Consider the following 24140-nt stretch of genomic DNA (forward strand, 5'->3'; position numbering starts at 1 on the left):
AGGCTCACAGTCAGCCATCTGGAATGGGATGGAGGACCTTGATAGGAGAGGTTGAGGTAGGACACTGCCCGATTTCATGAGGTTAGTGGAAGAGTAGGGTCTGGAGAGGCTGTTTGTTCTGTTAGAGGAGCAAGCTAGGTGAGAAATTCCAGCTTTCATCTCCCCAGGAGGGCCTGGGAAAGAAACTGGTAGAAGCAGAGCTTTGCCAATGGGAATCTTATGTATCTCAGTATCTCATTCCTTCTATACTGGCCATATCTTTCCCAAGGACGGGATCATTCCCATCCTGGCATTCTCTGGACTGGGACTATGCAGTAGGATTCTACCTTCTAAGAAAGAGAGAAGCACAGAGCTGCATAGGTCTAGAGGAAGCACCCACAGATTGGTTGGGATAGACCTGTAAGGTCACTGACACCCCATTCCCCTCCTTCTGTGATGAGGGCGATGTGGCTGGGAACCAGAAATGCTCATAAGGGAGCTGTTGGAGGAGATGGGATGACTGCAGCTGCTGCTTAGCTTGCTTTTTTCACTTGGCTTTTTTCTGTGCTTGTGGCTGGTTTTAAAGGGAATGTTACCTTTATAAGTAGGTAAGTACCTTCCCCACCATGGGAAGACCTCACAACTTTACTGTAAATCTCAAGAGATTTGGTATTGTCCTCAAGACCCCCTAGAGTCATATGCTGCAGCATTTATGTAAATTAGACTTGGTGACCTCTGCTTTATGGACATCATGATTGCAGAGTGCAGCTTGAACCCCGCAGCTTAAAAGGCATAAAACCCAGAAGGCAAATAAAAAGGAACCAATATTTGTTCCTGGTTTAAAATACCATATTTTTAAGCCAGTTGCGTGATGCTTGGGGCCCTGACTCACAGTTTCTGAATGCTTCAAGTTGGCCAAGTGTAACAGAAAACCTTTCCTTTCCTAGATGTGCAGCTATTCCTGAATGGTGTCTTTACTAACTTTCCTTAGGTGCCTGTTCAGAGAGTCACAGCTTGTCAGGTAAAAGGGTTTGGAAATAATCTAATTTAATCTGTTGTCCAATGCCCTGAATTAATTCCATTTTGTGAACATTCAGTCCTGGAGATTATAGCACTCTGTGTCTGGAGAATCCATCACAGCCTTTGCAGGCTTGTTCCACTAGCTAATTGCCATCTCTGGCACAGTTCTGCATCTTCTTTTCAATCTGTGTTTTCTAGTTACCAGTTGGGATTTTGCAATGTCCTTGTCAGATACAGTGAGGAGCCCTGTGCTATCAGTCCTGTAATGCACTTAACATATGGAGCCTGGAGCCCCATAACTGTTTCTCTGTTGTCAAAACCCCTTTTTTCACTGTGGAAAGCTGACTTGGACACCACTGCAGCACCAGAAGTTAATCAGATGCAACATCACCTCTGCAATGCGACTCAGTGTTCCTCATTTATGTAGCTAATTACACTTGCCATTTCGGCCATTGGCACCCCATCCAGCTTGTTATCTTGTTGGTCATGTTAGGGTTGTCACAGCCCAGAGGAGGATTTTCCACCCTTTTACTGTAATTTATTGCTACAGTATTATATTGCTATATTTATTCCTGGGTGGATGAATTTGGACATGCTCAATTCCATATTGTTCCTCTGTGCCCTGCTTAAACAGTGATCCAGATCACTTAATGCAATGAATCCTCTTCATTGCTTACCTTGGCCCTTGTCAGGTCCTGATGTCTTTCATCCACAATGATTTCTTTCTGTTAGTGCTGGCAAGACTTGGCCCAGGTTCTTTGGGGGTGATTACACAAAGATTCGCAGGGCAAAATTATCTGATAATGTTAATGAAAAGCATATAATGCAGATGAAGTCTTACCTGGAAACACCACTGCTTGTTGAGGGGACTTCATTCGTGGCTGCATGCAGAAGTCAGTCATGCGGGCACCTTTTAATTCTGATTTAATCCAAGCATTTTAAATGACTGCTTACACTTGAATCATAAAGCTGGTCTTTTTTTAAAGATACCCCATTTTTTTATGTGCCTCATTAAATCCCACCCTGCCTGGATGCAGAAGCCTATGTTTAGCTGCCGGAATAGCCTGTGGCTTCTCTGGTTGTTTGTGCATTAACCCATGCACACATTACCGCTGTTTGCAGACAACCTGATGATATTCGGTCATTCAGCCACATGTCTGTGGCCACTAAGGGGACTACAAGGAGCTCCTTTTCCTCCCCGAGACACCCAGGTGGGTGTGCTGGCAGCATGGCCAAGGCCAGGGATGTCACACCCAAGCTGCCTTCTGCTGGTGTTTCTCTGTGAGGATAGCCCAAAAACATGAGTGTGGGTAGGAGGCTGTGCTTCCAGCTGATGTGGATGCTGGCAGTCCTGCAGAAGAGCTTTGGGTCCTCTCCTGGTCTGATTTGCCTTTCATTCAAATAAATGAAAGAGAAAGCATCACCCATCAGTTTGGGTGATGCCCGTGTCATTTCTCCTTACCCAGTTGGTTCCTCTAGGAGTGCAGAGGTTGAAGAAGGCACATTTTCCTTTGCTGAAAGTCAGCTGGGCATTAGAAGGACTATCTGTTCTGAGTGTGGATCCCTGTGAAGAGATGCTATATCCTGTCTCTTAACTGTGCAGGATATGTTTAATATAGCGTGTGTCTCTTCAGATGATAATTTTGCTTGGAGACGTGAGTCCAAATGCCCAAAATGGGTTTTGAAACATACCTTCGTGCTTACAAGGTGCTGCAGCTGTGATTCTGTAAGGCAGAGGATACCCTGAGAACTATGTCTTGGCTATGAAAAGTCTTCTTCCATTTCTGGCTGTATCAGCATTTAACAATGGGCCTATAACTGTGTTTCCTTGCACCATGGCCATCAGGCTGGGCTTGCTGGCTTTCCCGTCTTTTTCCTGCACAGTGACAACACTGATTCCTCTGTGTTATTCACTGCTACAAAGAGTAGCATTTGAAGTCTTCTTCATGACTGCAGAAATCACAGCTGAAGTCAGGTAGACCACTGGGTCTGAGGTTAATGTGCAGACTCAAGGCTCCCAGTCAATGGTCAGGATTAGCATCTTTCATGCACATTTTGCTCTCATTTTAAGTTAAAAGTCAAAGGCAACTTCAGAGAGCTGCACCCCAGGAAGACCTCTTTCTCTTCACTGACTAGCTAGACTAGAGCATCCATGGTGAATGTGTAAACCTGTGTCCCTGGAGGGAGAGTCTTTAAGAGATAGTAGGCCATACTACCCTAGAGGCAAAAGAAGGCAGAGCATTCAGAGAAAGATGAGCTAAATAGGTTAGAGGAGCGCATTTTAATTATGAATGTGGATGCCACGGTATGTAGGAAACAAAGTCCTTCCTCCACTGGCTGCGCTCCCTCTTTACATAGAGGAGAGCTGCATTGTACCTGTAGCAGGGCAGAGGTGGACTTTCCAGAACATTTACGGGCATTTGTGTTACATTATTTCCTAGTACTGCCCCGTTTTATTGAGGAATAGCTCTTCTTTATTTATATAAGGTGTCTTATTCCTACATACAGCTACAAATTCCTCCAGAACTCCTGTATCTCCAGAAATCCAGTCATCCTTGCTCAGACATCCTTGCTCCCAGGCTCTCCAATATAAGAGGTGTATTAAGACCATGCCTGAACTTTGAGGCTTGAGTGGCCTTGCTGAATTCTGAGGGATTTCTCATGAAAGTGAGGTCCATGGTCAAGTATTTTACTGTATTGCACTGTGTTGCAAGCCATATATAGTGGGTATTATATATATCAGAAGCTATACAGAACTGAAAAGAGTGAGTGCAGTCTGGTAGCCCTAGCATGGTAGCCTTTGAAAGGCTTACTGCCTGCCTGGTGCTCCCTATTCAACAAGGTGGTTTCCTTACTTTATTTCTTCTTTATGTTGCCTTGCAGAAGTATATAGGAGCCCTACCTCTAAAATAACATCAGCAAAAAACGTATGTTTATAATAGAAACGTAAAGTGTCCAAAACTCCTAATATTCATGCTTCTGAGAAGGATGATTTCTGATGAAAACGTGTTTGCTGGAAGATTTTAACCTGCTCTAATGCAGAGCAAGATCAACATTTAAAATACAGTAGAAGCATTTTGAGAATGTCATTCTTTTCTAAGCCCAAAGGAGCTCAGGATAATCCTGATCGCTTCATTTCTTTGGAGCTTTACACGAGAGGTTGGATGTGAGCTAAGCTGATGGTGTAACTCTCCTGCTTCTATAAATGTTGATTTGCTAATGTGAATTGCTGTGCTGATTTTATTGCATAGGCACTTGGAGATTTCGCAGTTGGCTAAGTCAGAATTAAATTGGGAGAGATCAAACAAGGAAAAAGGGGAGTCAGAAACATGCTCATTATGTTGAACAGCCATGGTTCAAAAGCATAATGTGGATTGTGCCTGCTCAGTTTTCCAAGCTGGAAAACGCTCTGGACAATCTCTCCTGTGGCCCTCACTATTGAGACTCTGGTGCCTGGCTTCTGCTACAAGTTGTAAATCTTTAGTAGCTCAATAAGTGGTTTGCAGGTCAAGAAAATGGAGATACCAGGGAATCTTTTTTCTCTCTGTAGGGTAAAGCTAGACAGACTGAAGGGTGTGTGAAAAGGTTAAACTGATGGGAGGTAGAGATTTCCCAAATGAACAGTGTCAGGAGATCCTGCAAGCATTTGAAGGGTACATTTATGACCAAAGATGATAATAAAGAAAAATTCCTATATCTCTACTGGTTTAGATTCAGAAATCAATTTAATTACATTGCTTTAAGCTATTCCCTTAAAGAAGTGAGAAAACCTGTACCTGTAGTGTCTTTGTAGTGGTATAACTGTGTCCAAACAAGGCTTTTACCTGAATAAAGGCAGCTGTGGCCTGCATTTTGGTGAAGACAAACAAACTTGCAGCTGAACAGACTGCTGTGGTCAAATGCATAAGTGCAGAGTGGCTGTCAGCATCACTGGTGAGGTGCTGTGTGCATGACTGCATTTGCATGTGGAGCATCTTTTGCATGACATCCTCACTTCTGATGTTCTTCTTTATTGTTCAGATTCTTGAGCAAAGAAATATTCCAGTCCCGTCGTAGGTGTGGAATCCCTTGCTGGGCTTTACACACTGGAGCACCAGAAGGAAAGGGGCACTGTGGGTATGGTGTGGGAGCTGTGCCCATGGTGGGGCACAGGCTCATTGGACTTCTTGGCCCACATGGGCTCTGGTCACCAGGGACTGCTAAGAGACATGGTTTTGGTCTAAGGAAGGGCTGGTTGCTTTTAGGGCAGAGCTTTAAAATTGCCTTCACTTTTCATCTTCTGCTGCAGCTGAAGGCAGGGACAGGTTATTGCAGTAGAATTAGGCCAACGCTGAGAGTTTTTGAGCCCGTCCGCTTTGAGAAGCCATGTAGGTGCTGAAGAAAATGGTCATCCTATTTATTGTGTATTTATATAGCACAAAATCTTCTGTGTAAAAGATAGCATTCATGGATCTTTGAGGCTGAATGGGGTAAATACATCTGTTTGATAGATCTCCTGCCTTGTGTAGGGTAGAGAAATAAAGGCAGCAGCTTAACCAACACCTTGTGGTTAAGCTAAAATGCAACTTTCAGAGGGCGCTCGATTGTGGACTTCAGGTGGGATCCAGCAGCCAGCTTATTTTCCAGCCAGGATGGATTCTGGCACAGACATCCCACATGGTCTGGGTTGAGGCTGTTGGACAACTGTGATGTAGAAATTCCACAGCTTTGGCATCTAGGATGAGGAACGGCTCAGCCTGTGCACAGCAGGGCTCTCTGCATGGGGCTGCTCACCCTGGCCCAGGCTCTGAAGATGCATGTGTGGTGGATGGAGGGATGGAGATGGACCGTTCCCCGCTGGAATTCCCCTCTTTTGAAACAGGGGCTGTCTCCTTTCTTGAGCTCACATCCGGAGGCTTACCCTCACTGCTAGGACATCCTCCTGGGTTGTCCTCCAGCCACTGCAGATTGTGACTGGGTGGATTAAAGAGCCCGCACTGTCACAAACCCTAGCCTGCAAGCAGATCCTCTGCCCGTTCACTTTTTATCCTTCCCAACACGAGCCTGGGTGAGGGATGCTGTTAGTAGGGGAGTGACACAATGAGGTCTCGCGCTAGAAGATGTCTTTTCTGGCTCGCTGTGACTGACTGGGGCTGTGCCTTCAGCAGCTCTGCAGCAGCCCTTCCCTTTGGCACTTGCTGAAGCCGCTCGGGGATGCTGCTTCTCTCACATCACTTCCTTTCGCCTCCCAGTTCAACCCATCAGCCAGTCTCACTCCAGGCAGGGAGCGGTGTTCCAAGGGTGAGTAATGCATCCCTTGTGCTTCCTTCGAGCCCGCCGGCTTGTGCTGCTCAGCGGTGGGGTTTGTGGCAAGGGGGGGCAGGGAGGGGCTGGCTCCCCGCTGAAATATTAGCTGCTCACCTAGGCAAAAACGCCGCTTTCCAGTCAATGCTTCCTTTATCCCTTCATGCCAGATGTATACATCCCTGTCAAGAGCAGGCAAGGAGACAATTTACCCTCTGCCTGCTGCGATTGTTGGTATCCAGGAGTGGCTGAGGACCGGAATCACAACCGCACGCTCACAACTATTAATAAACCGAGCAGTCATCGGGCGACCGCTCCTGCGCACGTTTCGAGGCGCGCGTGGCTCTAACGCCTCCCCTATGTGTGCTTCCCCACAGCCGACAATGCCAGCCGCCCTTCCCGCCGCCGCCGGCCCAGCAGCACAGCCCCATGTCCTCACAAGCCACCGCTGCCACCGGCCCCCTGCTCCCGGGTACCTTGCCCCCATTGCAGGCTCCTGCCCAGCCACCGACGCCACCGGGCCAGCAGCTAACACCCGATGCCTTCGCCATCGTGGAGCGGGCGCAGCAGATGGTAGAGATGCTGTCCGAGGAGAACCACGTGCTGCGGCAGGAGCTGGAGGGGTACTATGAGAAGGCAGACAAGCTGCAGAAGGTATGTGAGAGGTGGGGATGGGGCCTGGGCAGGCAGCTGCCTTGGTGCTTCTGCATTTGGGTGTCACATGCTGTTCTTCATAATCATGTCACTCCAGTGGTGATGTGCCAGTGGCTGTCTCTAACCATTGCCTCTCCATGGTGGTCCTCCAGAAGTGTAAGGCTGTGCACTATGTCCTTTGGGCTTTCCTGCCTTTAGCGTGAAATGGGGCAGCCCATCATATATTTCATAGCGGGGGACTTTCCACCTCCATCCTCCCATGCTAGCCTTCCCAGAGCTTTCCCTGGAAGTCTCCTGTAGGCAGAGGATGCTCCTGCACCATCTACATAGGGGGTAGAGCTGCCAGTGAGAAGCATTTGAAGAGCATGGCCACACCTGTCCTGAGCGGTCTTGTCACTGCAATAGGCTCATGTGGTGCTCCAGGCTCTTTGGAAGTGTAACAGCCATCAGTTGGGTTGCCCATTGTTTGGAAATGTGTTAACTTGATTGTCTCAGAGGCTTTCAGTGAATGCTCTATGGGTTCCAAGGGCTGATGTTAGATACCCAGCATTGAACACGTTGGTTAAAAAAGCACTGAGAGAACCATTTGCTAAAGATTTTGCTCAATACCCTTTTGCAAAGAGATCCTGCCAGGAGATGTTTTCTGCATGCAAGCTGGCGTTTGCAGTGGAGAAGGCTGATGTCACCTGAGGCAGCACACAAGACAAGATAAAGAGTCAAATCAAATGAAGTAAAAGTTACTTAAAACCAAGACCTTGCTGAAGGCAAAGCAGAGAGGCCAAAATAAGTTATTTAGGAACCTACACTGCCATTTCAGTTATGTCTTCCCACTGCATGTACACACATGGGCCTAGGCTGCAGGTCTTTCCTCTCTGAGTTTAGGAGTCTAAATAGGAGCTCTGTTTTGTTGTGCCATGTGAGATGAGGGTGCTCTTGGAGACACCCTTCATAGACAAGAGGCAGCTCTGAGAGACGATTTACCCGGGTTAGCACAAAGACTTGTTGTTTGGTGGCTGCTGTCGTCGTTTCAGCCCCTTCCTCTGCAACCAGATGACTTGAGTTTATTCACAGGGTTTCCTAAATTTCATTGGGATCTCGATGTCTGCAGCCACATTAACTGTTAGTGAAGATGTCTGCAGAGATGTTAGCACTGACTTCCCTGTGGCCTTCGTGGGCAACAAGAAATATTCCAGCTATTAACTTTACAAAAGCTGCATTGTTCAGTTAAAGGTATTTGAGTGCGATGCCCTAAAACTGTTCCAATTTCCTTCTATGCTCTTGGAAAGGGCTCTCTCTTTATCTTGGATGCCCCATGAGTCAATTGCATCAGACACCAACAGAAAGGTATTCAAGCATGGGCTGAAATCTCACTTCAGTCAACAGTGTGGACTCGAGTCCCATTGACTTTGGAGGAATGTAAGCGGAGTATTGAAGTGAAACCCATGCTCAAGTGCATTCTTTCTTCAGGAAAACATCCTCAACCAAAGCCTTAACACACAGTATCCCTCCCATGCTGGTTTTAATGTGTTTGATCACAGGCCAGGGCAGGTCCTCCTCTGTTCCCACAGTTTCAGCTGAACATCACCTCTGAAAACATGACAGTGAATTAAATTACATGCTTTGGGTGCGAAAATTCTTCCCCCTTGTTGGAAGTGGGAAGGGTCATGAGGAGTTCTTGTTTGCCTGTGTGTAGCAAGTTTATTCTAGGTAGCGCATTCCATTGCTTTCATTCATTACAGAATAGGAGAAGAAATTAGGAAATCAGCTTGATGTGGAGGGCTGTCAGGGTGTTTGTGTGAACACATCAGCCCTGAGGGCTGTCACATTCTCAGCTGTGTCTGAACAGACTTTTTGCACTAGGTACAAGGCAGTGATTCATCCCCGTGCTCTTTGATGAGCTGTCTGCTTTTCTTACCTAAAAAGATTCCGGGGGCCTTGTGCACAGTTAATTTTGAGCTTTTTTTGCAAAGGCAAAGCATTAATTTCTCCTTCTTTGCTGCTGTTTTTCTGTTGGAGGGTGTCACCTCACTGAAGTGCAATTGCCAGGCTGGGCTGCTCATCGTCCCCATGCTGTGTATGTGGGTTGTTCAAGTGGGTCGGCTCTAGGAGCACCCAGGCAGAGAAGAGGCTGAACTGTTTTTTCCCCTACAGAGAAGCAGGGGAGGGAGATCCCAGAGCTGTTGAGAAACACCAACACAATTTATGGCCATTCTGCTCTCCTGTAATTTTGTTCAGTGCTGACTGAGCTTCTTTCTCTTCCTGCAGCAACTCTTTGCCTGCGGGGCTGCGGGAGGCTTTGTGGTGATGGGTTTTGGGAAATAACAGCAGACAATGGGTAGAGCAGAGCCCATGTGGTAACCAGCAGCATTGGGCAGGACTGTTGGGCTGTGGAAACCCCCCTGTGTGCTGACAAATCTGCTTCACTGTGGTAGGAGCACTCTGGAGCAGGCATCTTCTCCTGCAGGTAGTGGCTCACCCAGGAGAGGGGAGGTATGGAAACCAGAGGGTGTCAGGGCACCCAACTAGAAGCAGTGGTTTCTGGTTGGGATCACATACTTAAAGATTCAGGAAAGTGCTTTAAAAATTACTTGTGCTAAGCCAAACTTTCCTTTCAAGGAGAAAGAATCTCAGTCTGCTTAAATGGTCAAGGAGAGCAGTGTGATGGTGCCTCCTCACAGAGGCTGACTATAGCCTCTAACTATTTACAGGAAGAGAAACCTTCTGCTAGCAGAGGTCACACTGATCTAAAGAAGAAGCTGTAACAGAATCAAGTGCTGTTACTTTAGTCACTAATCAACATCACTTCTGGAAAATTCACATGAAACTGGTTTTTGGTTGTAAGTCATAGTCATAGAATAGACTATTTCAGTTGGAAGGGACCTACAGTGATCATCCAGTTCAATTGCCTGACCAATTCATGGCTGACCAAAAGTTAAAGCATGTTATTAAGGGCATTGTGCAAATGCCTCTTAAACACTGACAGGCCTGGGGCATCGACCACCTCTCTAGGAAGCCTGTCCCAATGTTTGACCACCCTCTCAATAGAGAAATGCTTCCTAATGTCCAGTCTCAGCCTCCCCTGGCACAGCTTTAAACCATTCCCATGTGTTCTGTCACTTGGTACCAGGAAGCAGAGATCGGCAACTCCCTTTCCGCTTCCCCTCCTCAGGAAGCTGTAGGGATGAGTGAGGTTGCCCCTCAGCCTCATCTCTCCAAACCAAACGCTAAGTTCTTAGCTGCTCCTCATAGGGAATTCCATGTGTTGCCCTCCTCTGGATGCATTCAAGGACCTTCACATCCTTCTTAAATGATGGGGCCCAGAACTGCGAAAGGTCAAGACTGCTTGACGAGGCTTTGTGCATTGCCAGCCTATGAGGAAAAAGAGAACTCATTGACTTTTTCTGAACCACAGTAAGGTTCAGTTCAAATTTCAGACAGCTTTGGATTCATGCAGCATTCCTTCAAGTGTGCTGTTCTTGTGGTGGAAGCACACGTGGTGTCTGGCCATGCCTCAGCAGGGTGGGGAAGAAGGACCTGCTTTCCTAGATAGGGAAACGGGGTAACGGGGCTTCCTGGAGCTCCTGCTTCAGAGAAACTTAAATGGAAAGTCAGAATAATCCAACTAGGTTTGTAGTTCACCCAAGAAGGAGTGCCACAGCATGGGATATGGCTGGTTCCACAGGTCATCCCGTTGGAGCTGTGGACAATTATCACCATGGGAAGCAAGGGTCCAGGCTGCTGGAGCCTGGCTGCAGGTTCCTACACGGGCAATGGGGACAGCTCCAGCATCCCTGGAGCTTGTATTCTGCTAGTGCTGCAGCTGGCAAATTACACCTAAAGCTTAGTGAGCCCTGGAGATGGACCTACCTTCAGTGGAGGTGGGCTTGCACCTTGGCTTAACAAATCACGAATCCATCCCACCCGTGATTCAAGAGGCTAAAAAAGCACCGCATTTAGAAAGGTATGTGGGAGGCTATATTTATCTCATAGTTCTTCAGTCTGTGCACATCATCAAGGTTTCCTCCATGAACGCAAGGGCCAGGCATGCAGGAGCAGATTCTCACACTGGCCTTGATCATTCCTGCAACAATGATTTTAGTAGAGAGGTAACAGTTAACATGACATTGGCTTATTAAAAGAGTTGTTTGGATTGACCTCAACAGCAAAACTCTGCTGGGGACTATCCTCCTGTCAGTCTTTAGGGCTCAGGTCTTAAGATGCAGGTCCACTGCTAAAGACTTCCTCTGCCTGCCCTGCCTCCAGTTTGCTGGACTTCGATGAGATGAAGTTAAGAAAACTGAAAACCCAGAAGATTTCTTTTATCTGTTATAGAGTTTCTTTTTGTATAGAGCAGTGTTCAGTCAAGGACAGAAAGGAGTGAGCCACAACAGTTTAAAACTGACATGAGGTCAGAGTTGAGTCTAGAACACTTCTGATGGCACCCAGAGCTAAGTTTTGGATCTGGGATCTGGCAGAATAACAAATTTTGCCTTCTACATCTCTTTCTAGGCAAGAATACATCCCACACAAATGCACCATTTCCTTCGTTTCTCCTCTTGGATGGTGCTAAAACAGTCACCTCAATCATAGAGTGAAGGCAAATGAGCAGTTACATCAAATCCGGCCCACTCCAAGCTTTTTTTGGGAGCCACCAGCAGAGAGTCCGTGGGGTGTTATGGCATGGCGAGCTGCCCCCCAGTGCTGGAGAGCAGGAACCTCCAGCACTGCCAGGGCTTCCTGCCATCCTCTACTGGGGAGATTGGTCATCGTGGAACTGGTGGCTGGTGTGACACTCAGCATGAGCATCGCCCCGACCCTCATTGAAACATGATGGGCGAACACGGAGATGGGACGTGTTCCTGCTGGGCTTTAACAGGAGCTCTCTCTGTTTTCAGTTTGAAATAGAGATTCAGAGGATTTCAGAAGCTTATGAGGGCTTGGTCAAGACCACCACTAAGAGAGAGTCTTTGGACAAAGCGATGAGAAACAAGCTCGAAGGAGAAATTAGGAGACTTCATGACTTCAACAGGGATCTCCGTGGTACGTTGCACTTGCTTGTGTGGTTTTTCCCCACTGTTGACGTGGTGTTTCACTTCTCACAAGCTGCAGAGCTTTAGAGGAGTAGCTTCATGTATGTTTTAGATAAACATCTGGAGGAATCAGGCCTTGCTCATTGGCATAAGACAAAACTGCTGTCACTCCCCAGTGATGAGGAAACCTTCTGGCAAAATATGAGTGAGCTTCAGATTACTTTGCATTTGGCACTTGCAGATATTGATTTGACAGCAAGGCCACCAGACCTGAAGTCTCATTCAGCTCTAACAAGCTGAAGAGCAAATAGTGATATAGAGCAGTACTGTACAGCCCATAAATCTCGGAGTTCAGTGCCTTTGTGAACCAGTAGCAAGTATCAGAGGGTATCTCTTTTTTGTATTAAAAACATAAAATTGAGAGTATATCCTTTCCAAAAAGCAAATAGGGGGTATGTTGGGTAGCTATTACTTATCCAGGTACCCGATGGGGGTACTTTGGTACCTCCTTATACAATGAGATGCCTTCTGCAAGCTGGCTCATGGTTTTTGCAGTGGTGCATGGTCTTTGGAGGAGGGAGACACTTAAAGGCAGGACCTTCCTAAGGAAAGCTGTTCCTGGCTTCAGAAAACTGCTCCTTTCCCAAGGCATCCCCAAGGGTTGGTGTCACTGGGCTGGGGGCTGCCTTCCCCCAGGGCATCTCACTCCCCAGGGACAGCACTCCACTGCAGGAAGGCCCCCGTCCCCTTGCAGTGCTGGGTAATTCAGATTGCAAATGCCTTGTGCATTGTGGACATTGTGAGGAATGAACTGCCTGGGCATGGCAGAGGTTTTTCCTCCACTTTCTGTAGATCTGAATGGCACAGCTTCATGGAAGAGGTCAAAGGCCTCATCTTTTATGTATGTGTCAGCCTCCGTCTTAGTGTCCTCCTTCAGAGAGTCTATTTATACTGCTCTGTTGGCATGCATCTTATTTCCTTGCTTGGCCTACAATTTTATATACATATATTTATACTTAAAGTATTTCCTGTTTTCTGCAGAACGACTGGAGACAGCCAATAGGCAGCTGGCCAGCAGAGACTTCGATGGGCATGAGGATAAATCAACAGAGGGCCTTTATGTCACTCAGAGTGAGTACTGTGCTAATCTGTTTTGAAATTGCATAGATGTATATGCATGCTGGAGTGGAGGTGAATACTTTGCTGTTAGTTATTACTGTCCTTACGGCTTGGTTTTAGTCGGCTAATTCATCACATACTCTTATTTAAGCTTCAGAGTGGATTGTTTAGGCTGTTTGTTTTCTCTCTCTGAGCACCAGAAGCAGCAGTGGGAGTTAATGGAAGCACAGCTTATTTTTGATAAATATTTATCTGAAATGATGAAGTGTTGCTTGCAGGGATCATCTCCAGGGATACGTCCTTTTTAGGGAAGCCAGGTTCTTCACTTGGCTGGGCAAAGCCCAGAAAACCTCTGTTGACTTGTTGTCAGTGCCATGGTTTGACTAACAGGAGGGAGAGCAGAGCTGGACCATCCTTTTCACAAAGGACTGAAAAGGCAAAGATTTTACAACAAAAGCATCCATCCCCAAAAGATTTTAGGCTCCCATAATGCCTGGGCACAGTGCTGCAGCATTTCCCTGCCGTGTGCTGGTGGCTCCATGTGACCATCCAATCCAAAACCCAAGCAGCTGGATGCTGCCTGAGTGTGTGGCTTCTCTTGTATCCTGAGCATCTTCAGCATTCCAGAAGGGCTTGTGCAGTACCTTGTGGGCTGAAATCCCATTGAAGCTGAATGCTGTGTACATCTAATCTTTCTGTTTTATTTATTGCACCAAGAGCTTACTTGAAAGATGAGCTGTAACTGCAGATCCTTCAGTGGAGAACTGGCCACCTCCATTAGTGTTTGATACTACTCCGTGTGCTTCGCTGCAATGTCTACCAGCTCCTCCAAATGCAGGAGAACCATCTCCTTGATGCCAACACAGCAACTTCACTGTCATTTTGTCCATGTTTGCACAAACCAGAAGAGAATCTAATGATCTTTTCCATGACTGTGTTAGCTTTGCCATATTAGCAGTTGCTGCAAGGGCATGTAGATGCTGTTGTGAATCCAAGGGGATGTTCTGTTAAGAAAACAGCATTGCTATGTAGGTGTTGTCGTCCTTGGGAAGACTTCAAACAGGGTAAGTTGCACAGTGCAAACTGCAGACTGGGGTCTGCTGTCTTCACACAGAGACTTCCTGTGTGTTCCCATAAACTGGTAGCTACAAGGGAGAGTTCAATCCCCAGGATGGACTCAGTTATTTGAGTCATTTTCCAGTGCATAAACATGCTCTGTGCTTCTACTGATAAATATCTAGCAACGAGAAGTTGTGCTGAGCTCTCAGTATATTGCTGCTATCAATTCACAGCTTGCAAACAAATATAGCTTTCGGATCCTGTCACATAAGATGGTCTGGATGCTTGGAGTGTCTCCTGGCTAGGCCAGAGAGCTAAATGTTACTAATGCAATGCAGAGTGCTTCCAAGAATAGAAAAATGGGCACATGTAAGGCAGGTCCTCTTCAGTCATGTTCTTGGAGCTGGGGCATGCAGAGTAATGACCTTGATATCAAGCTACCTGCCTAAAACCCCTCTGAGAGCCCATAAAAGGATTTGCTTGGAAATCCTCTGTTGCTGACTGCATCCAATACCTAAAGGGGCTGACAAGAAATCTGGAGAGGGACTTTTTGCAAGGGCGTGTAGTGACAGGACAAGGGGAATGGTTCTAAGCTGAAAAAGGGTAGATTTAGATTAGACATTGGGAAGAAATTCTTCCCTGTGAGGGTGCTGAGGCACTGGCACAGGGTGCCCAGAGAGGCTGTGGCTGCCCCATCCCTGGCAGTGTTCAAGGCCAGGTTGGACAGGGCTTGGAGCAACCTGGTCTAGTGGAAGGTGTCCCTGCCTGTGGCAGGGGCTTGGAACTGGATGAGCTTTAAGGTCCCTTCCAACCCAAACCATTCTGTGACTCTATGATTTGTACACTGAGATTGTTCATGAGTCTTGCCCGGGGGCAGGCTATGACCAGGGGTGCCCCTCACTGCCAGCCTGGAGGTTTGCAAGCAGTCTGTACCCTCCTCACATCTTTTGATGGGTTGCTTAGGCAGAAAACTTAGAGGAGAAGGGGTGCAGCTCGGTTTAGTTGCCATGTGTGCAGTTGGCTACTGAGACTGAAATAGTCATTTTTAGAAGAGAAAAAATGGTGCCTCCGTGCACTCCCATCAGCTGCTGCAGTTTTATCATGAGCCTCATGTTTGTGTTTTTCCTAAGGGTAGTAGCTTATTAAGTCAGATTAGTAAATATGAATCATTAGGAAAGCAAAATCAGATTTATATTCCCTGTATTTATGGAAAAGAACCTGAAAACATGACCCTTAACATCCATGACCCAAGTTAGAAAAAAGACTTCAACATCAGTGGGTTCCTAGAAGTTGTAATTTTTAAGCCAGTCCCATGATGAGGTAAAGAAGGAAAGATAAAGCTCTTGAGGCTTTTTAATGCTCCTTCTTGGTAATACTGGAGAATTAATACTGTGGTAACGCTCCAGTAATAGGAATAAAATCCTGTAAAAGAAGTCTGACAAGGCAGGATATGCAGGGATTGCCTCTCAGTTCCTTGCAGAGCTCTCCATTACTGAGATGGAGACCAGAGGTTTCAAAAGCTCTAATTCTTTGTAATAATAATAGGTAAAGCCAGGCTGCATGCCTCAAAGTCTTAAGTGCCAGGCATTTGTGCCTAAGAAAAATGCTGCTGTTGTATTGGTGTAGGAGAGAACTCACAATCTGTTAGTTTTATCACAGTTATGTGATGGTTTGTGAGTGGAAAAGGTTCTTTTAAGGAAAGACATGAAGCAGCAACCAAAGAAGGTGTATGGGCCCATACAGGTGAGAGAAGAGCCAGGCAGGAGGAGGCTAAGAGCTGTGGAAGGGGAGAGGCAGAAAGACTGAGGATGGTTTCAAGGGCATAGGGCAGAGAGAAAGCTTATGGTACAGTCTGAGAATTCTGTGTGTCTTTCTGGGACTTCTGGACTTAGGGACACTGTCAGAGCAGGCGTTCCTTCAAGGGAAGATTGGGGTCTGTGCACATCCATGGGGCTCTGCATCCATTAGTGGGGATGTGAAGACAGTTTTGGCAGTGTGTTGGTAGAGCCTCATGCTCCCTGGGAGTGCTCAGTGGATGTGACTCCTACTTGGGCACATGTCTCTGTCCCAAGTATCCCAGGCAAAGAAATATTCTCATTGAATGAATCCAGCCAAAGAAAATGCCCACAGTAGATGATTTTGAGGGTGGGATTTTGGGCAGACTGAGAGCCATTCAGTATTAACACAGGAAAAAATCAGGGCAGATGCAGAAGTTGCAGGGGCAAGGGATACAGAGCTCCTTGCACATGAGCTGCACATGGGGAAGGGGAAGCTGCTGCCCCCGTGTACCCAGAGCCAAAGGCTACCAGCGCATGGAGCAGCATCCTGAAGTGTCACATTATAAAATGGATCTGTTTTACTTGACTTCCCCCTGCCCTCTGAAGGGAAAGGGCATGGGAAATCTGATTTCAGTTTTCAACACATGAAGGTCAGATTCCCCTGACTTGTACTTCATGACATGCAAATGGAATGTCCAAGATGTAAATCAGACCAAGTTCAAGCTGCCCACGATACTTTGTAGGGTAAGGAAAGCCGTCACTGGCTACAATGGAGATTCAATGACTTCTGTGACAACAGAGCACCAAACCTTTCTGCATCCCTGCTTTGGTCGGTGACCGTGAGTAACCCTGTACCCCAAGCCATTTGTTAAGTACATTATAATTGATCATAATTATTAATTGCAGTGTGGAATCCCCATTAACCACCATGTGAGAAAATGGACTCAGGGACTCAAGCACGACCTCTTGCAGCTTCTCAGCCTTTTCTTGGTGCTGGTGTGGCCCGAACTCCAGAGGGCTGTGGGAAGCATGCCATTTATGAGTGAAACTGCAGGAGGAGAAGACTGCAATGATCTCTTTTGGCATTGGTGTCTGCTTTCTTTTTTTCTTCTCATGGAGACCTGCCAGTGGGGATGGAAAGAAATGTTTCATTTTCCAGTTCTGCATTGCTGCTGCTCCAGACTCAGCTTAGTCAGCATCAAATCACAGCTGCAGGGGCTGCAGCAAGGCTCAGGCAGAGGGACAGATGGACAGACAGTGGCTTTGCTGCTCTGGAGGGAAATGTCAATGTCCAGCGACCTGGCCCTGTTTAATGGGCAAAGAATTCAGTAAAGGTGTGGGAAGCCTCCTCTTGGCTGCCTGCATGGAGTGAATAGGCTCTATTTATGCATTTATTTAGCTTATTCTTATGGGTGGGAACCAGCCGCTGAAAGGTCTTTGGAGCAGGCAACAAGGTCCTGTCCTCGTTCCTGGCCTCTCTGGGCAGAGTGGTGGGGCACAAACGGCCTGTCCCGCTCTTCATCCTCACTGCCCCAGCATCCTCTTGGGAAGGTCAGGGCACTGGAGTTGGCCAAGTTTTTTCTTGAGCTGGATGAGCAGAAGAGGTGATTCTGGTGTGCCCATGCTCATGAGTCAGCTGTGACCAAGGGTGACCAGCAGCAGCTGTGACATATGCCCTTGCCCATGGAGTGAATGGCAGAGCTCCCCCACACACTTGCCATATCAGGAGTTGTAAGACTGATGAGAGGCTAAATGAGTCCCACAAGTTTCATTCAAGAAGGCATTAGCAGTTGTGAGCAAAGAGCCACCGCTGGGAAAGGCAATAAGAGAATGTACATAAGAGAAATTGTTAGAAACACCATGGTGAACATGGTATAAAAGCCAGTCTTCTTTTCCAGCTAATCTCTAGTTGCCAAATTAGGCTCCCACTGCCATAATGTGATGTATTTTCCTCCTCCAGCAGTGGTCATTCTGTAGAAACAAGGCATGTATTTAAAGACATCTGTTACCACTCTGCAATATCCCAGCAAGGAGAAAAGCAGCTACGGATGTATTGAGGTGGGCATTAAACTGGTCAAATAAGTTGATACTTAGATATAATGTATGAAAAGCTGGGGGTTTTATCTAAGTGTGGGGAAGAGGTGGCGCAGATCGACTCTATCTTTCTCTCTGATGTTTCTTCTTCAAAGCAGGGTCGAGACTGGTGAACTCTTCATGTAATCTACCCAGCTTCACAACTCAAAAATGCTTTTTGTGAAGCACTGAAGCAGGCTCTTTCCTTTCTCTCCTTTTTCTTCAGCCAGATTATAGGTGTAATGTCCTCAGTGTGTTGAGGTACATCAGAGGCAGTGGTTGGAAAGCCGTGAGATTACAACTGTAAATTGCAGCAAAGAAGCCTTTTGGGAACTGTTCTGTAATAGGATGCTCCAGTGACCCACCAGAAATGGAAACAGTGATTAGCTGGAGTCTCTTAGGTAAAAAAGCAGAAGGTGTATGCAAGGGTAGCACTGTAAAACAGTGATTTTAGACTTTAAGGGTACCTTGAATGTACTTGAAGAGAATTGAAGGTATATCCAACAAAGTCCTTCTTTACTACAAATTAACACACTATAGGAAAGTGGTTATAAAACCGTGTCTCCAGCATTTTGCAGGGAGAAGGTGACATGGGGAAGTGTTGAGAGTGAATTTTTCTTGCCAGCTTTCTATTGGGTTCAGTGGTTATTCTGTGTACAGCATCATCTTGTCCTCCTTTGAGGGAAGGGTAGAAAACGTAGCGTGGTCCCAACATGAGGAGGTGGAGTGCCGTAGTGCTGAAATAGCATTCATCTTCCCCTTCTTTGCCCTCTGTTGAAATAGCTGCTTGATAATTTGCCCAGATTTTCACTTTTGTGCTGTAGATCCTAACGTTCCTTCTGTTCAGTCTGATGGAATTAGATGTACTTGTGTTGAAGGAAGAGGTCTGCATGTTCAGTATAAAATCCCTTGCCAACGTGGGAAGATGCAAGGCTACATCATCCCAAAATGGCTCATGGTGTGTGCAGCAGTCACAGGGCTTTGCCAAAGCAAATGTGCCAGTGTTGCTGCCACGTTTTCTTTTTGTGAGGTGCTGAATTCCTACTTTTCAGATAAATGGGAAGATGGCTGGGTGGGTTTGGGCTCATCTTGTCCACTTGTGTGTTGTTCCCCATGGCTCAGCTCCTATGTGTCTCACCTTGATGCAGGTACCTACCAATAGTGTGTAAATTAAACCTGTTCTCATCCTGCCTGTAATTAAGGAAGAATGAGGCCCTTCTGTGGATAGTTCAGGTGTGAAATGGGCTGGCTCTGGCCATGTGAGCTTTCCTGACCCTCCTCTTGGGGAGGTGGATGGTAGAGCTTCCAGCTTGAGTGGTCACACTTGGTTTGGACAGGCTGGATAATAGGGGCAGATTTTCCACATTTCAGTGGTTTTGGAGCAACTTTTCACTTCAGTTAAAAAATAATAAATTCTGTGATGCTGTGTTAAAAAAGTTAAAAAACCAAAGCAAGGTTTACTTGATGCCAAATTATTTCTGGAGGACATTTCTCTTCCAAATGCTCTATTTCTGTTGTCATTCAAAATAAAGGCCAGATTTCGAAATCTGAGGTTTCACTGAATGAAGTCTCCATCCCTGCTTGCTCCAATCATTAACTCTTCATGGTCCAACATCAGGGATCCAGTGACTGGTGTGCAGTGCTCCTGTTCCCTGAAATGGCTTCTCAGCACTGTCAGGGCAGAGGTAGATGGAGCCAAGCATTTCCCCAGGCAGTTTGCCAGCAGCGTCAGTGGTGGGCCTGCAATTCATTGCCGAAGGAAAAGATGTGAGCAAAGCTGACTGAATTTAGCCAGGTCTTTTTATAACATCATCTTAAATCTTACCCAAAAAAGGGATGATTTTCCTCCACAGAGGTTATCTACGTGTTTTAGTCTCACTCCTGATGTATTAAGGCACTTACAAGGAGAGGAACACTGATCACTGGTCATGCTGGACTGGAGAGTCACCCACAACCTCTGCAGGGCTGAAATGCCTCCCACAGCCTCCTTTCCTCTGCATGACTTGTTCAGATGCCTCCTATCTTATTCTTCCTTACTGCTTTCCCCTCTTTCCATTTTCAGGCTGTCCAGCACAGATCTGTGTTTAGTTTTTTGGCTTCTTCACATCTCTTGTGATCTCCGTCTTTGCAAATAAAACGGACCAGGAACAGCACAGCTCATGTCCATGGGGCTGAGGTTTCTTTCCTAGAGAAGGGCAACAACATCTGAACTGGCAGGTATAGACAGTCCTTGATGTAGGCTGTTTGCAGGCAGGGTGTTGTATGGGAAAGGAGTGGCTGATGCAAGCCAAGTTTTAGCTGGGGAACGTTCTGGTGGTTCAGCAGAACTGCTTTATGAGGCTGTGCTCAGATCCACAAGCTCTGTCAGTGCAGATGCAGCCCAAGCTGCCATTCATCTCTGCTGCTGGTGCTCACTTAAGGCTGGCATTGAGGGACTGAGCCTTGATAGTAGAAACTCCTTGCCCGTGGTGTCTCAGCACTGTGTTGTAATGTCCCCAGTTGCTGCTGCTTTACATAAATCTTGCTTTTCTATGGAGGTGGCAGCTTACCTCTGGTGCATGGCCCAGCCTGTGAGCTGTCCTGCTGGAATGGCTCCTGTTCTTGTCTTCCTTCCAGACAAAGAGCACTTGAAGGAGAAGGAGAAGCTGGAGATGGAGCTGGCAGCTGTGCGCTCTGCCAATGAGGACCAGCGGAGGCACATCGAGATCCTCGACCAGGCCCTCAACAACGCGCAAGCCAAGGTCATCAAACTGGAAGAGGAGGTGAGGCATGGGCAGCATCTCTGTGCTCTGAGGACAGTGGTAGCTCATGGTTAGAGCTTCCTCTCTCCAAGTCCTAAATCCCTCCCAGCCATGGTGTGGCAGGTCTTCCCGCTCCCCTTGTACTGGCCTTTTTACAGAGAAAATGCATAGTTATACAGCGCTGAGCCGAACAAGCAAGCAAAGGGGACCACAGCCATAGATGTTTTCAGAGCAGAGCCGGGAGCAGCACCAAACTCAAGTAGTTGGTGACTGAGGTAATGGTAAGATTTAGTAGAAGTATCAAATAAAAAGCTGACTACTCACTGAATGGGACTGCAACACAAATACGTGGTGTTGGTGCATCCCATTTATCCCCAGATAATACCAGGGGGCTTTTGAGATGTGCACAGCAGCACAGGGCTCAGTAACTTCTCATCTGAATAGTGGTTTGAAATCAGACTGTCCAGGATTTAGAGGCACAAAGAGCCACAGGTTGTATTTGGGAACTGAAAAAAACCCTATCATTCCATGAGTCCCAAGAAGTGCAGAACTTTCAAGAGGTCTTTAAGCAGTGATCCTATAAGCCTGATAGTGAAAACAGGTATTCAGATAGGAACAGAAATCTTAGGAACAGAGAGCTCTTCAAACTGACAGACAAATACAGAACAATGTCTAGTAGCTGAAAGCTGAAGCTAAACAGATTCCAAGTAGAAATAATGCTCTGTTTGAATTATAACTAACAGTGACGTTGTCAGTTCTTTATTACTGGAGCTCTCCAAGTCTCCCATTTATTGTGTTCCTTAAGGACCTTCGATCAGGAGGTGTGGGTTTAATACCTAGCTGAAAGTCTATGCATTCTGACTATTAAAAGAGGCCTTTTGGGACCTAAAATCTCTGTCCATGGGACCAACAAAAAGGGAATATGTTTTATGGGTGATAAAAGAAACATGATCTTTACTATCTGAGTGGGCAGGTCACTGGGGAGGGGAGGGCCATCGATGAATCTCTATCTTAGCAGGCTGGGTAGAGGTTCAGGCTCTGGCACAGGCTGCTGGCATGATCTTGAGCAGGTCTGTTCTCTTTCAGTGCCACATTTCCCACCTGCACCCTCCCAGGGCTGGTCTGGGGGTGAATCACAGGAGCCCACTGGGTGCAGGGGCACAAGGGGTCTTGTGAGGAGCAGGTATTTTCCCAACTACCTGAAAGTAACTTAAGTGCAGTTTATTGTCATGGAAAGATGAAATGTGAATTCACCTCGGTGGTATTTGGATGTATACTATCGGGGTATCCAGCATGCCAGACCCCCTGTTAGGATAACTAATGGTTACTCAGAGTCTGGAAGATTTAAGGTACTCTCTCTCACTCGCTTTGTGTGTGCGTGTGTGTGTGTGTGTGTGTGTGTGTGTGTGTGTGCATTGCTGTTTTGTTCCTGACCATTCTGACTTCCCATTGAGAAACATTTTAAAAACTCCATTCTCTCCAGTGGATACACTCAGCAGCAAGAAGAGGATCACATTAAGTTTAACTGCTCCTTTGTTAGTTAGACTAAAGCCTGCTCACCATCTCAGTGTATTTGGGGCAGTCCCCTTGGGGTTGCTGCAGGAGCTAGCGTACCTTTAATCTGTGCATGATTCAGTCGACACTGTTAGCCTGAAAGGCAACCAGAGGTTTTCTATTTGCATTTCATTACAAAGTGGCTGAATAAAGGAATGTTTTAGGTGGCAACACCTGCTTATACAGTCCCAGGATCACACAGGGGATGGGAAGAAATATATTTAGCTGCTGCCTGCTCCACAGACAGTGTGGTACTGGCAGTAACACTGAATACATAACCAGCGAAGGCAGCAGAAACATAGAAGCAGATTTCCAGGCAGGTGTTGTAAGAAGCCTCCCTGTTCCTGCTGGGCTGTATTAGATACATTTGCAGCTTTAGGGCTCTAAGAGCTTTGCAGCTGCCAGTTTTTGGTCCAATCATCCAACAGAAATGTGCTGGGGATCAGAGCTAGGGTCTTGGATTGTGGACTGGTGGAGTTGAGGAGAGGGCAACTCCTGCCCTGGGCATCGTGGAGGTGGTAACCTCCTGCCTGGGACATGATAGATCTCAGAGGTGACAACATATGAAGGTGATGCAATGGTATTTGCCAGAGTGTGTCTGTCAGAGCCCTCAGCCTGCAAACCCATGTGGACCTGGTAGGTTTTGACTGGTTTTTCATTCTACGGGGAGCTCAAGTTTATTTTATGCCAGCTGTCATGTTCTAATTCCTCAAGACAGTATCATGCAGCTCGGGTGAAGTGGCTCCTGGCATGTGCCCAAGATCCTGTGCTCCCTTTCCTTTTTTTTCAGCCTGTTTCATCAGTAAATCAGAGCACCTTGCTAATAGTCTCCTGTGTTTCTGGAGCTCAGTTTGACACATATACAGCAGATGAGGTTGAAGCTTTGGCCTTTCATCTTAAATCAGGAATTTTTACTATAATTTGGAATATATTGAAGGAAACACAAAATCACTTGAACGAAAATGACTGTTACTGTTTCTATTATTACCAGAGCTCTGCATCATGCCCTGCTTTGCAAATCCACCCAGATTTCTTCTACGACCAAGAATGTAATTAAGTTTAAAAGCTTTTTAAATCAAGGCTTGAGAAATAAGCAGCAGCCCCTAAGTTGAATTGACATAAGATAGCGTAAATCTGCGTTATCCTGAGTGCCTGCTAGTAGAATTTAATTCAAAACCATGTAGGTGGTATTATCACCACAGATCATCCGGGAGACTGCTGCTGGAATTGTCTGTCTGGTCCACACTCTGGATGGAGGACTGAGTAATTGGAGAGGGTTCAGAAAGCAGTTGTAGAATTTATTTGGGGCCCAGGAGCTGTTCTTTGCTGTGAACGATGAAAGTGAAGAGGTGGCTGAGCTCCAGGCCATGCGCATGAACATGAAGAAGGGATTGCTGTTGGCCAGATTAGATGTTGCTCTTTAACGTAAGACGAAATAATGAGATGCAGTGTTTGGGGGTTGAAGCTGAGCAGATCAGGCCAGAAATAAAGACTTAGTAATTAACACTGAAACGGTCTACTTGGAGAGATAGTGGGTTCTCCATCTCTTACAGTCTTTAACTCAAATCTATAGCATAGACATTCATTGCTCAAACTGGAGTTATGTTCCTAGCACAGGTATTTTTCTGAGACCCACTCTTTACTCAGATTCATTTGCTTGGATCGTCCCCTTTTAGCCTGAGCTCTTCTTTCATCTTTATTTTCCTAATCCCTGGAACAAGGGGAGTGTTCAGGCAAGTTTGCTGATCTTGTGAATATACGAATTGTTTCATTAAATGCTTCTTGCTCTGGTAGATCACAATTTGGAAACAGAACAAGAAGTAATTTACCTAAGTTGCATAAGAGAAAGC

General features: G+C 46.5%; 1 protein-coding gene across 4 annotated transcripts in view; it reads left to right on the top strand.

The window, feature by feature from the left end:
• AMOTL1 (angiomotin like 1) overlaps nucleotides 1-24140 on the top strand; it is a 66683-nt gene that overhangs the window by 27303 nt on the left and 15240 nt on the right. For all 4 annotated transcript variants that reach the window (XM_062639348.1, XM_062639347.1, XM_062639349.1 and 1 more), the window contains 4 exons: nucleotides 6660-6936; nucleotides 11832-11976; nucleotides 13008-13097; nucleotides 20612-20757. In XM_062639348.1, the coding sequence (XP_062495332.1) occupies nucleotides 6660-6936; nucleotides 11832-11976; nucleotides 13008-13097; nucleotides 20612-20757 (658 nt within the window). The remainder of the gene's footprint in view (nucleotides 1-6659; nucleotides 6937-11831; nucleotides 11977-13007; nucleotides 13098-20611; nucleotides 20758-24140) is intronic.

This window comes from Pezoporus occidentalis, unplaced genomic scaffold (genome assembly GCF_034315485.1).
Source record: "Pezoporus occidentalis ecotype Australia unplaced genomic scaffold, CSIRO_AGI_Poc_V1 ctg6, whole genome shotgun sequence".
In the NCBI taxonomy this organism is placed as follows: domain Eukaryota; kingdom Metazoa; phylum Chordata; class Aves; order Psittaciformes; family Psittacidae; genus Pezoporus; species Pezoporus occidentalis.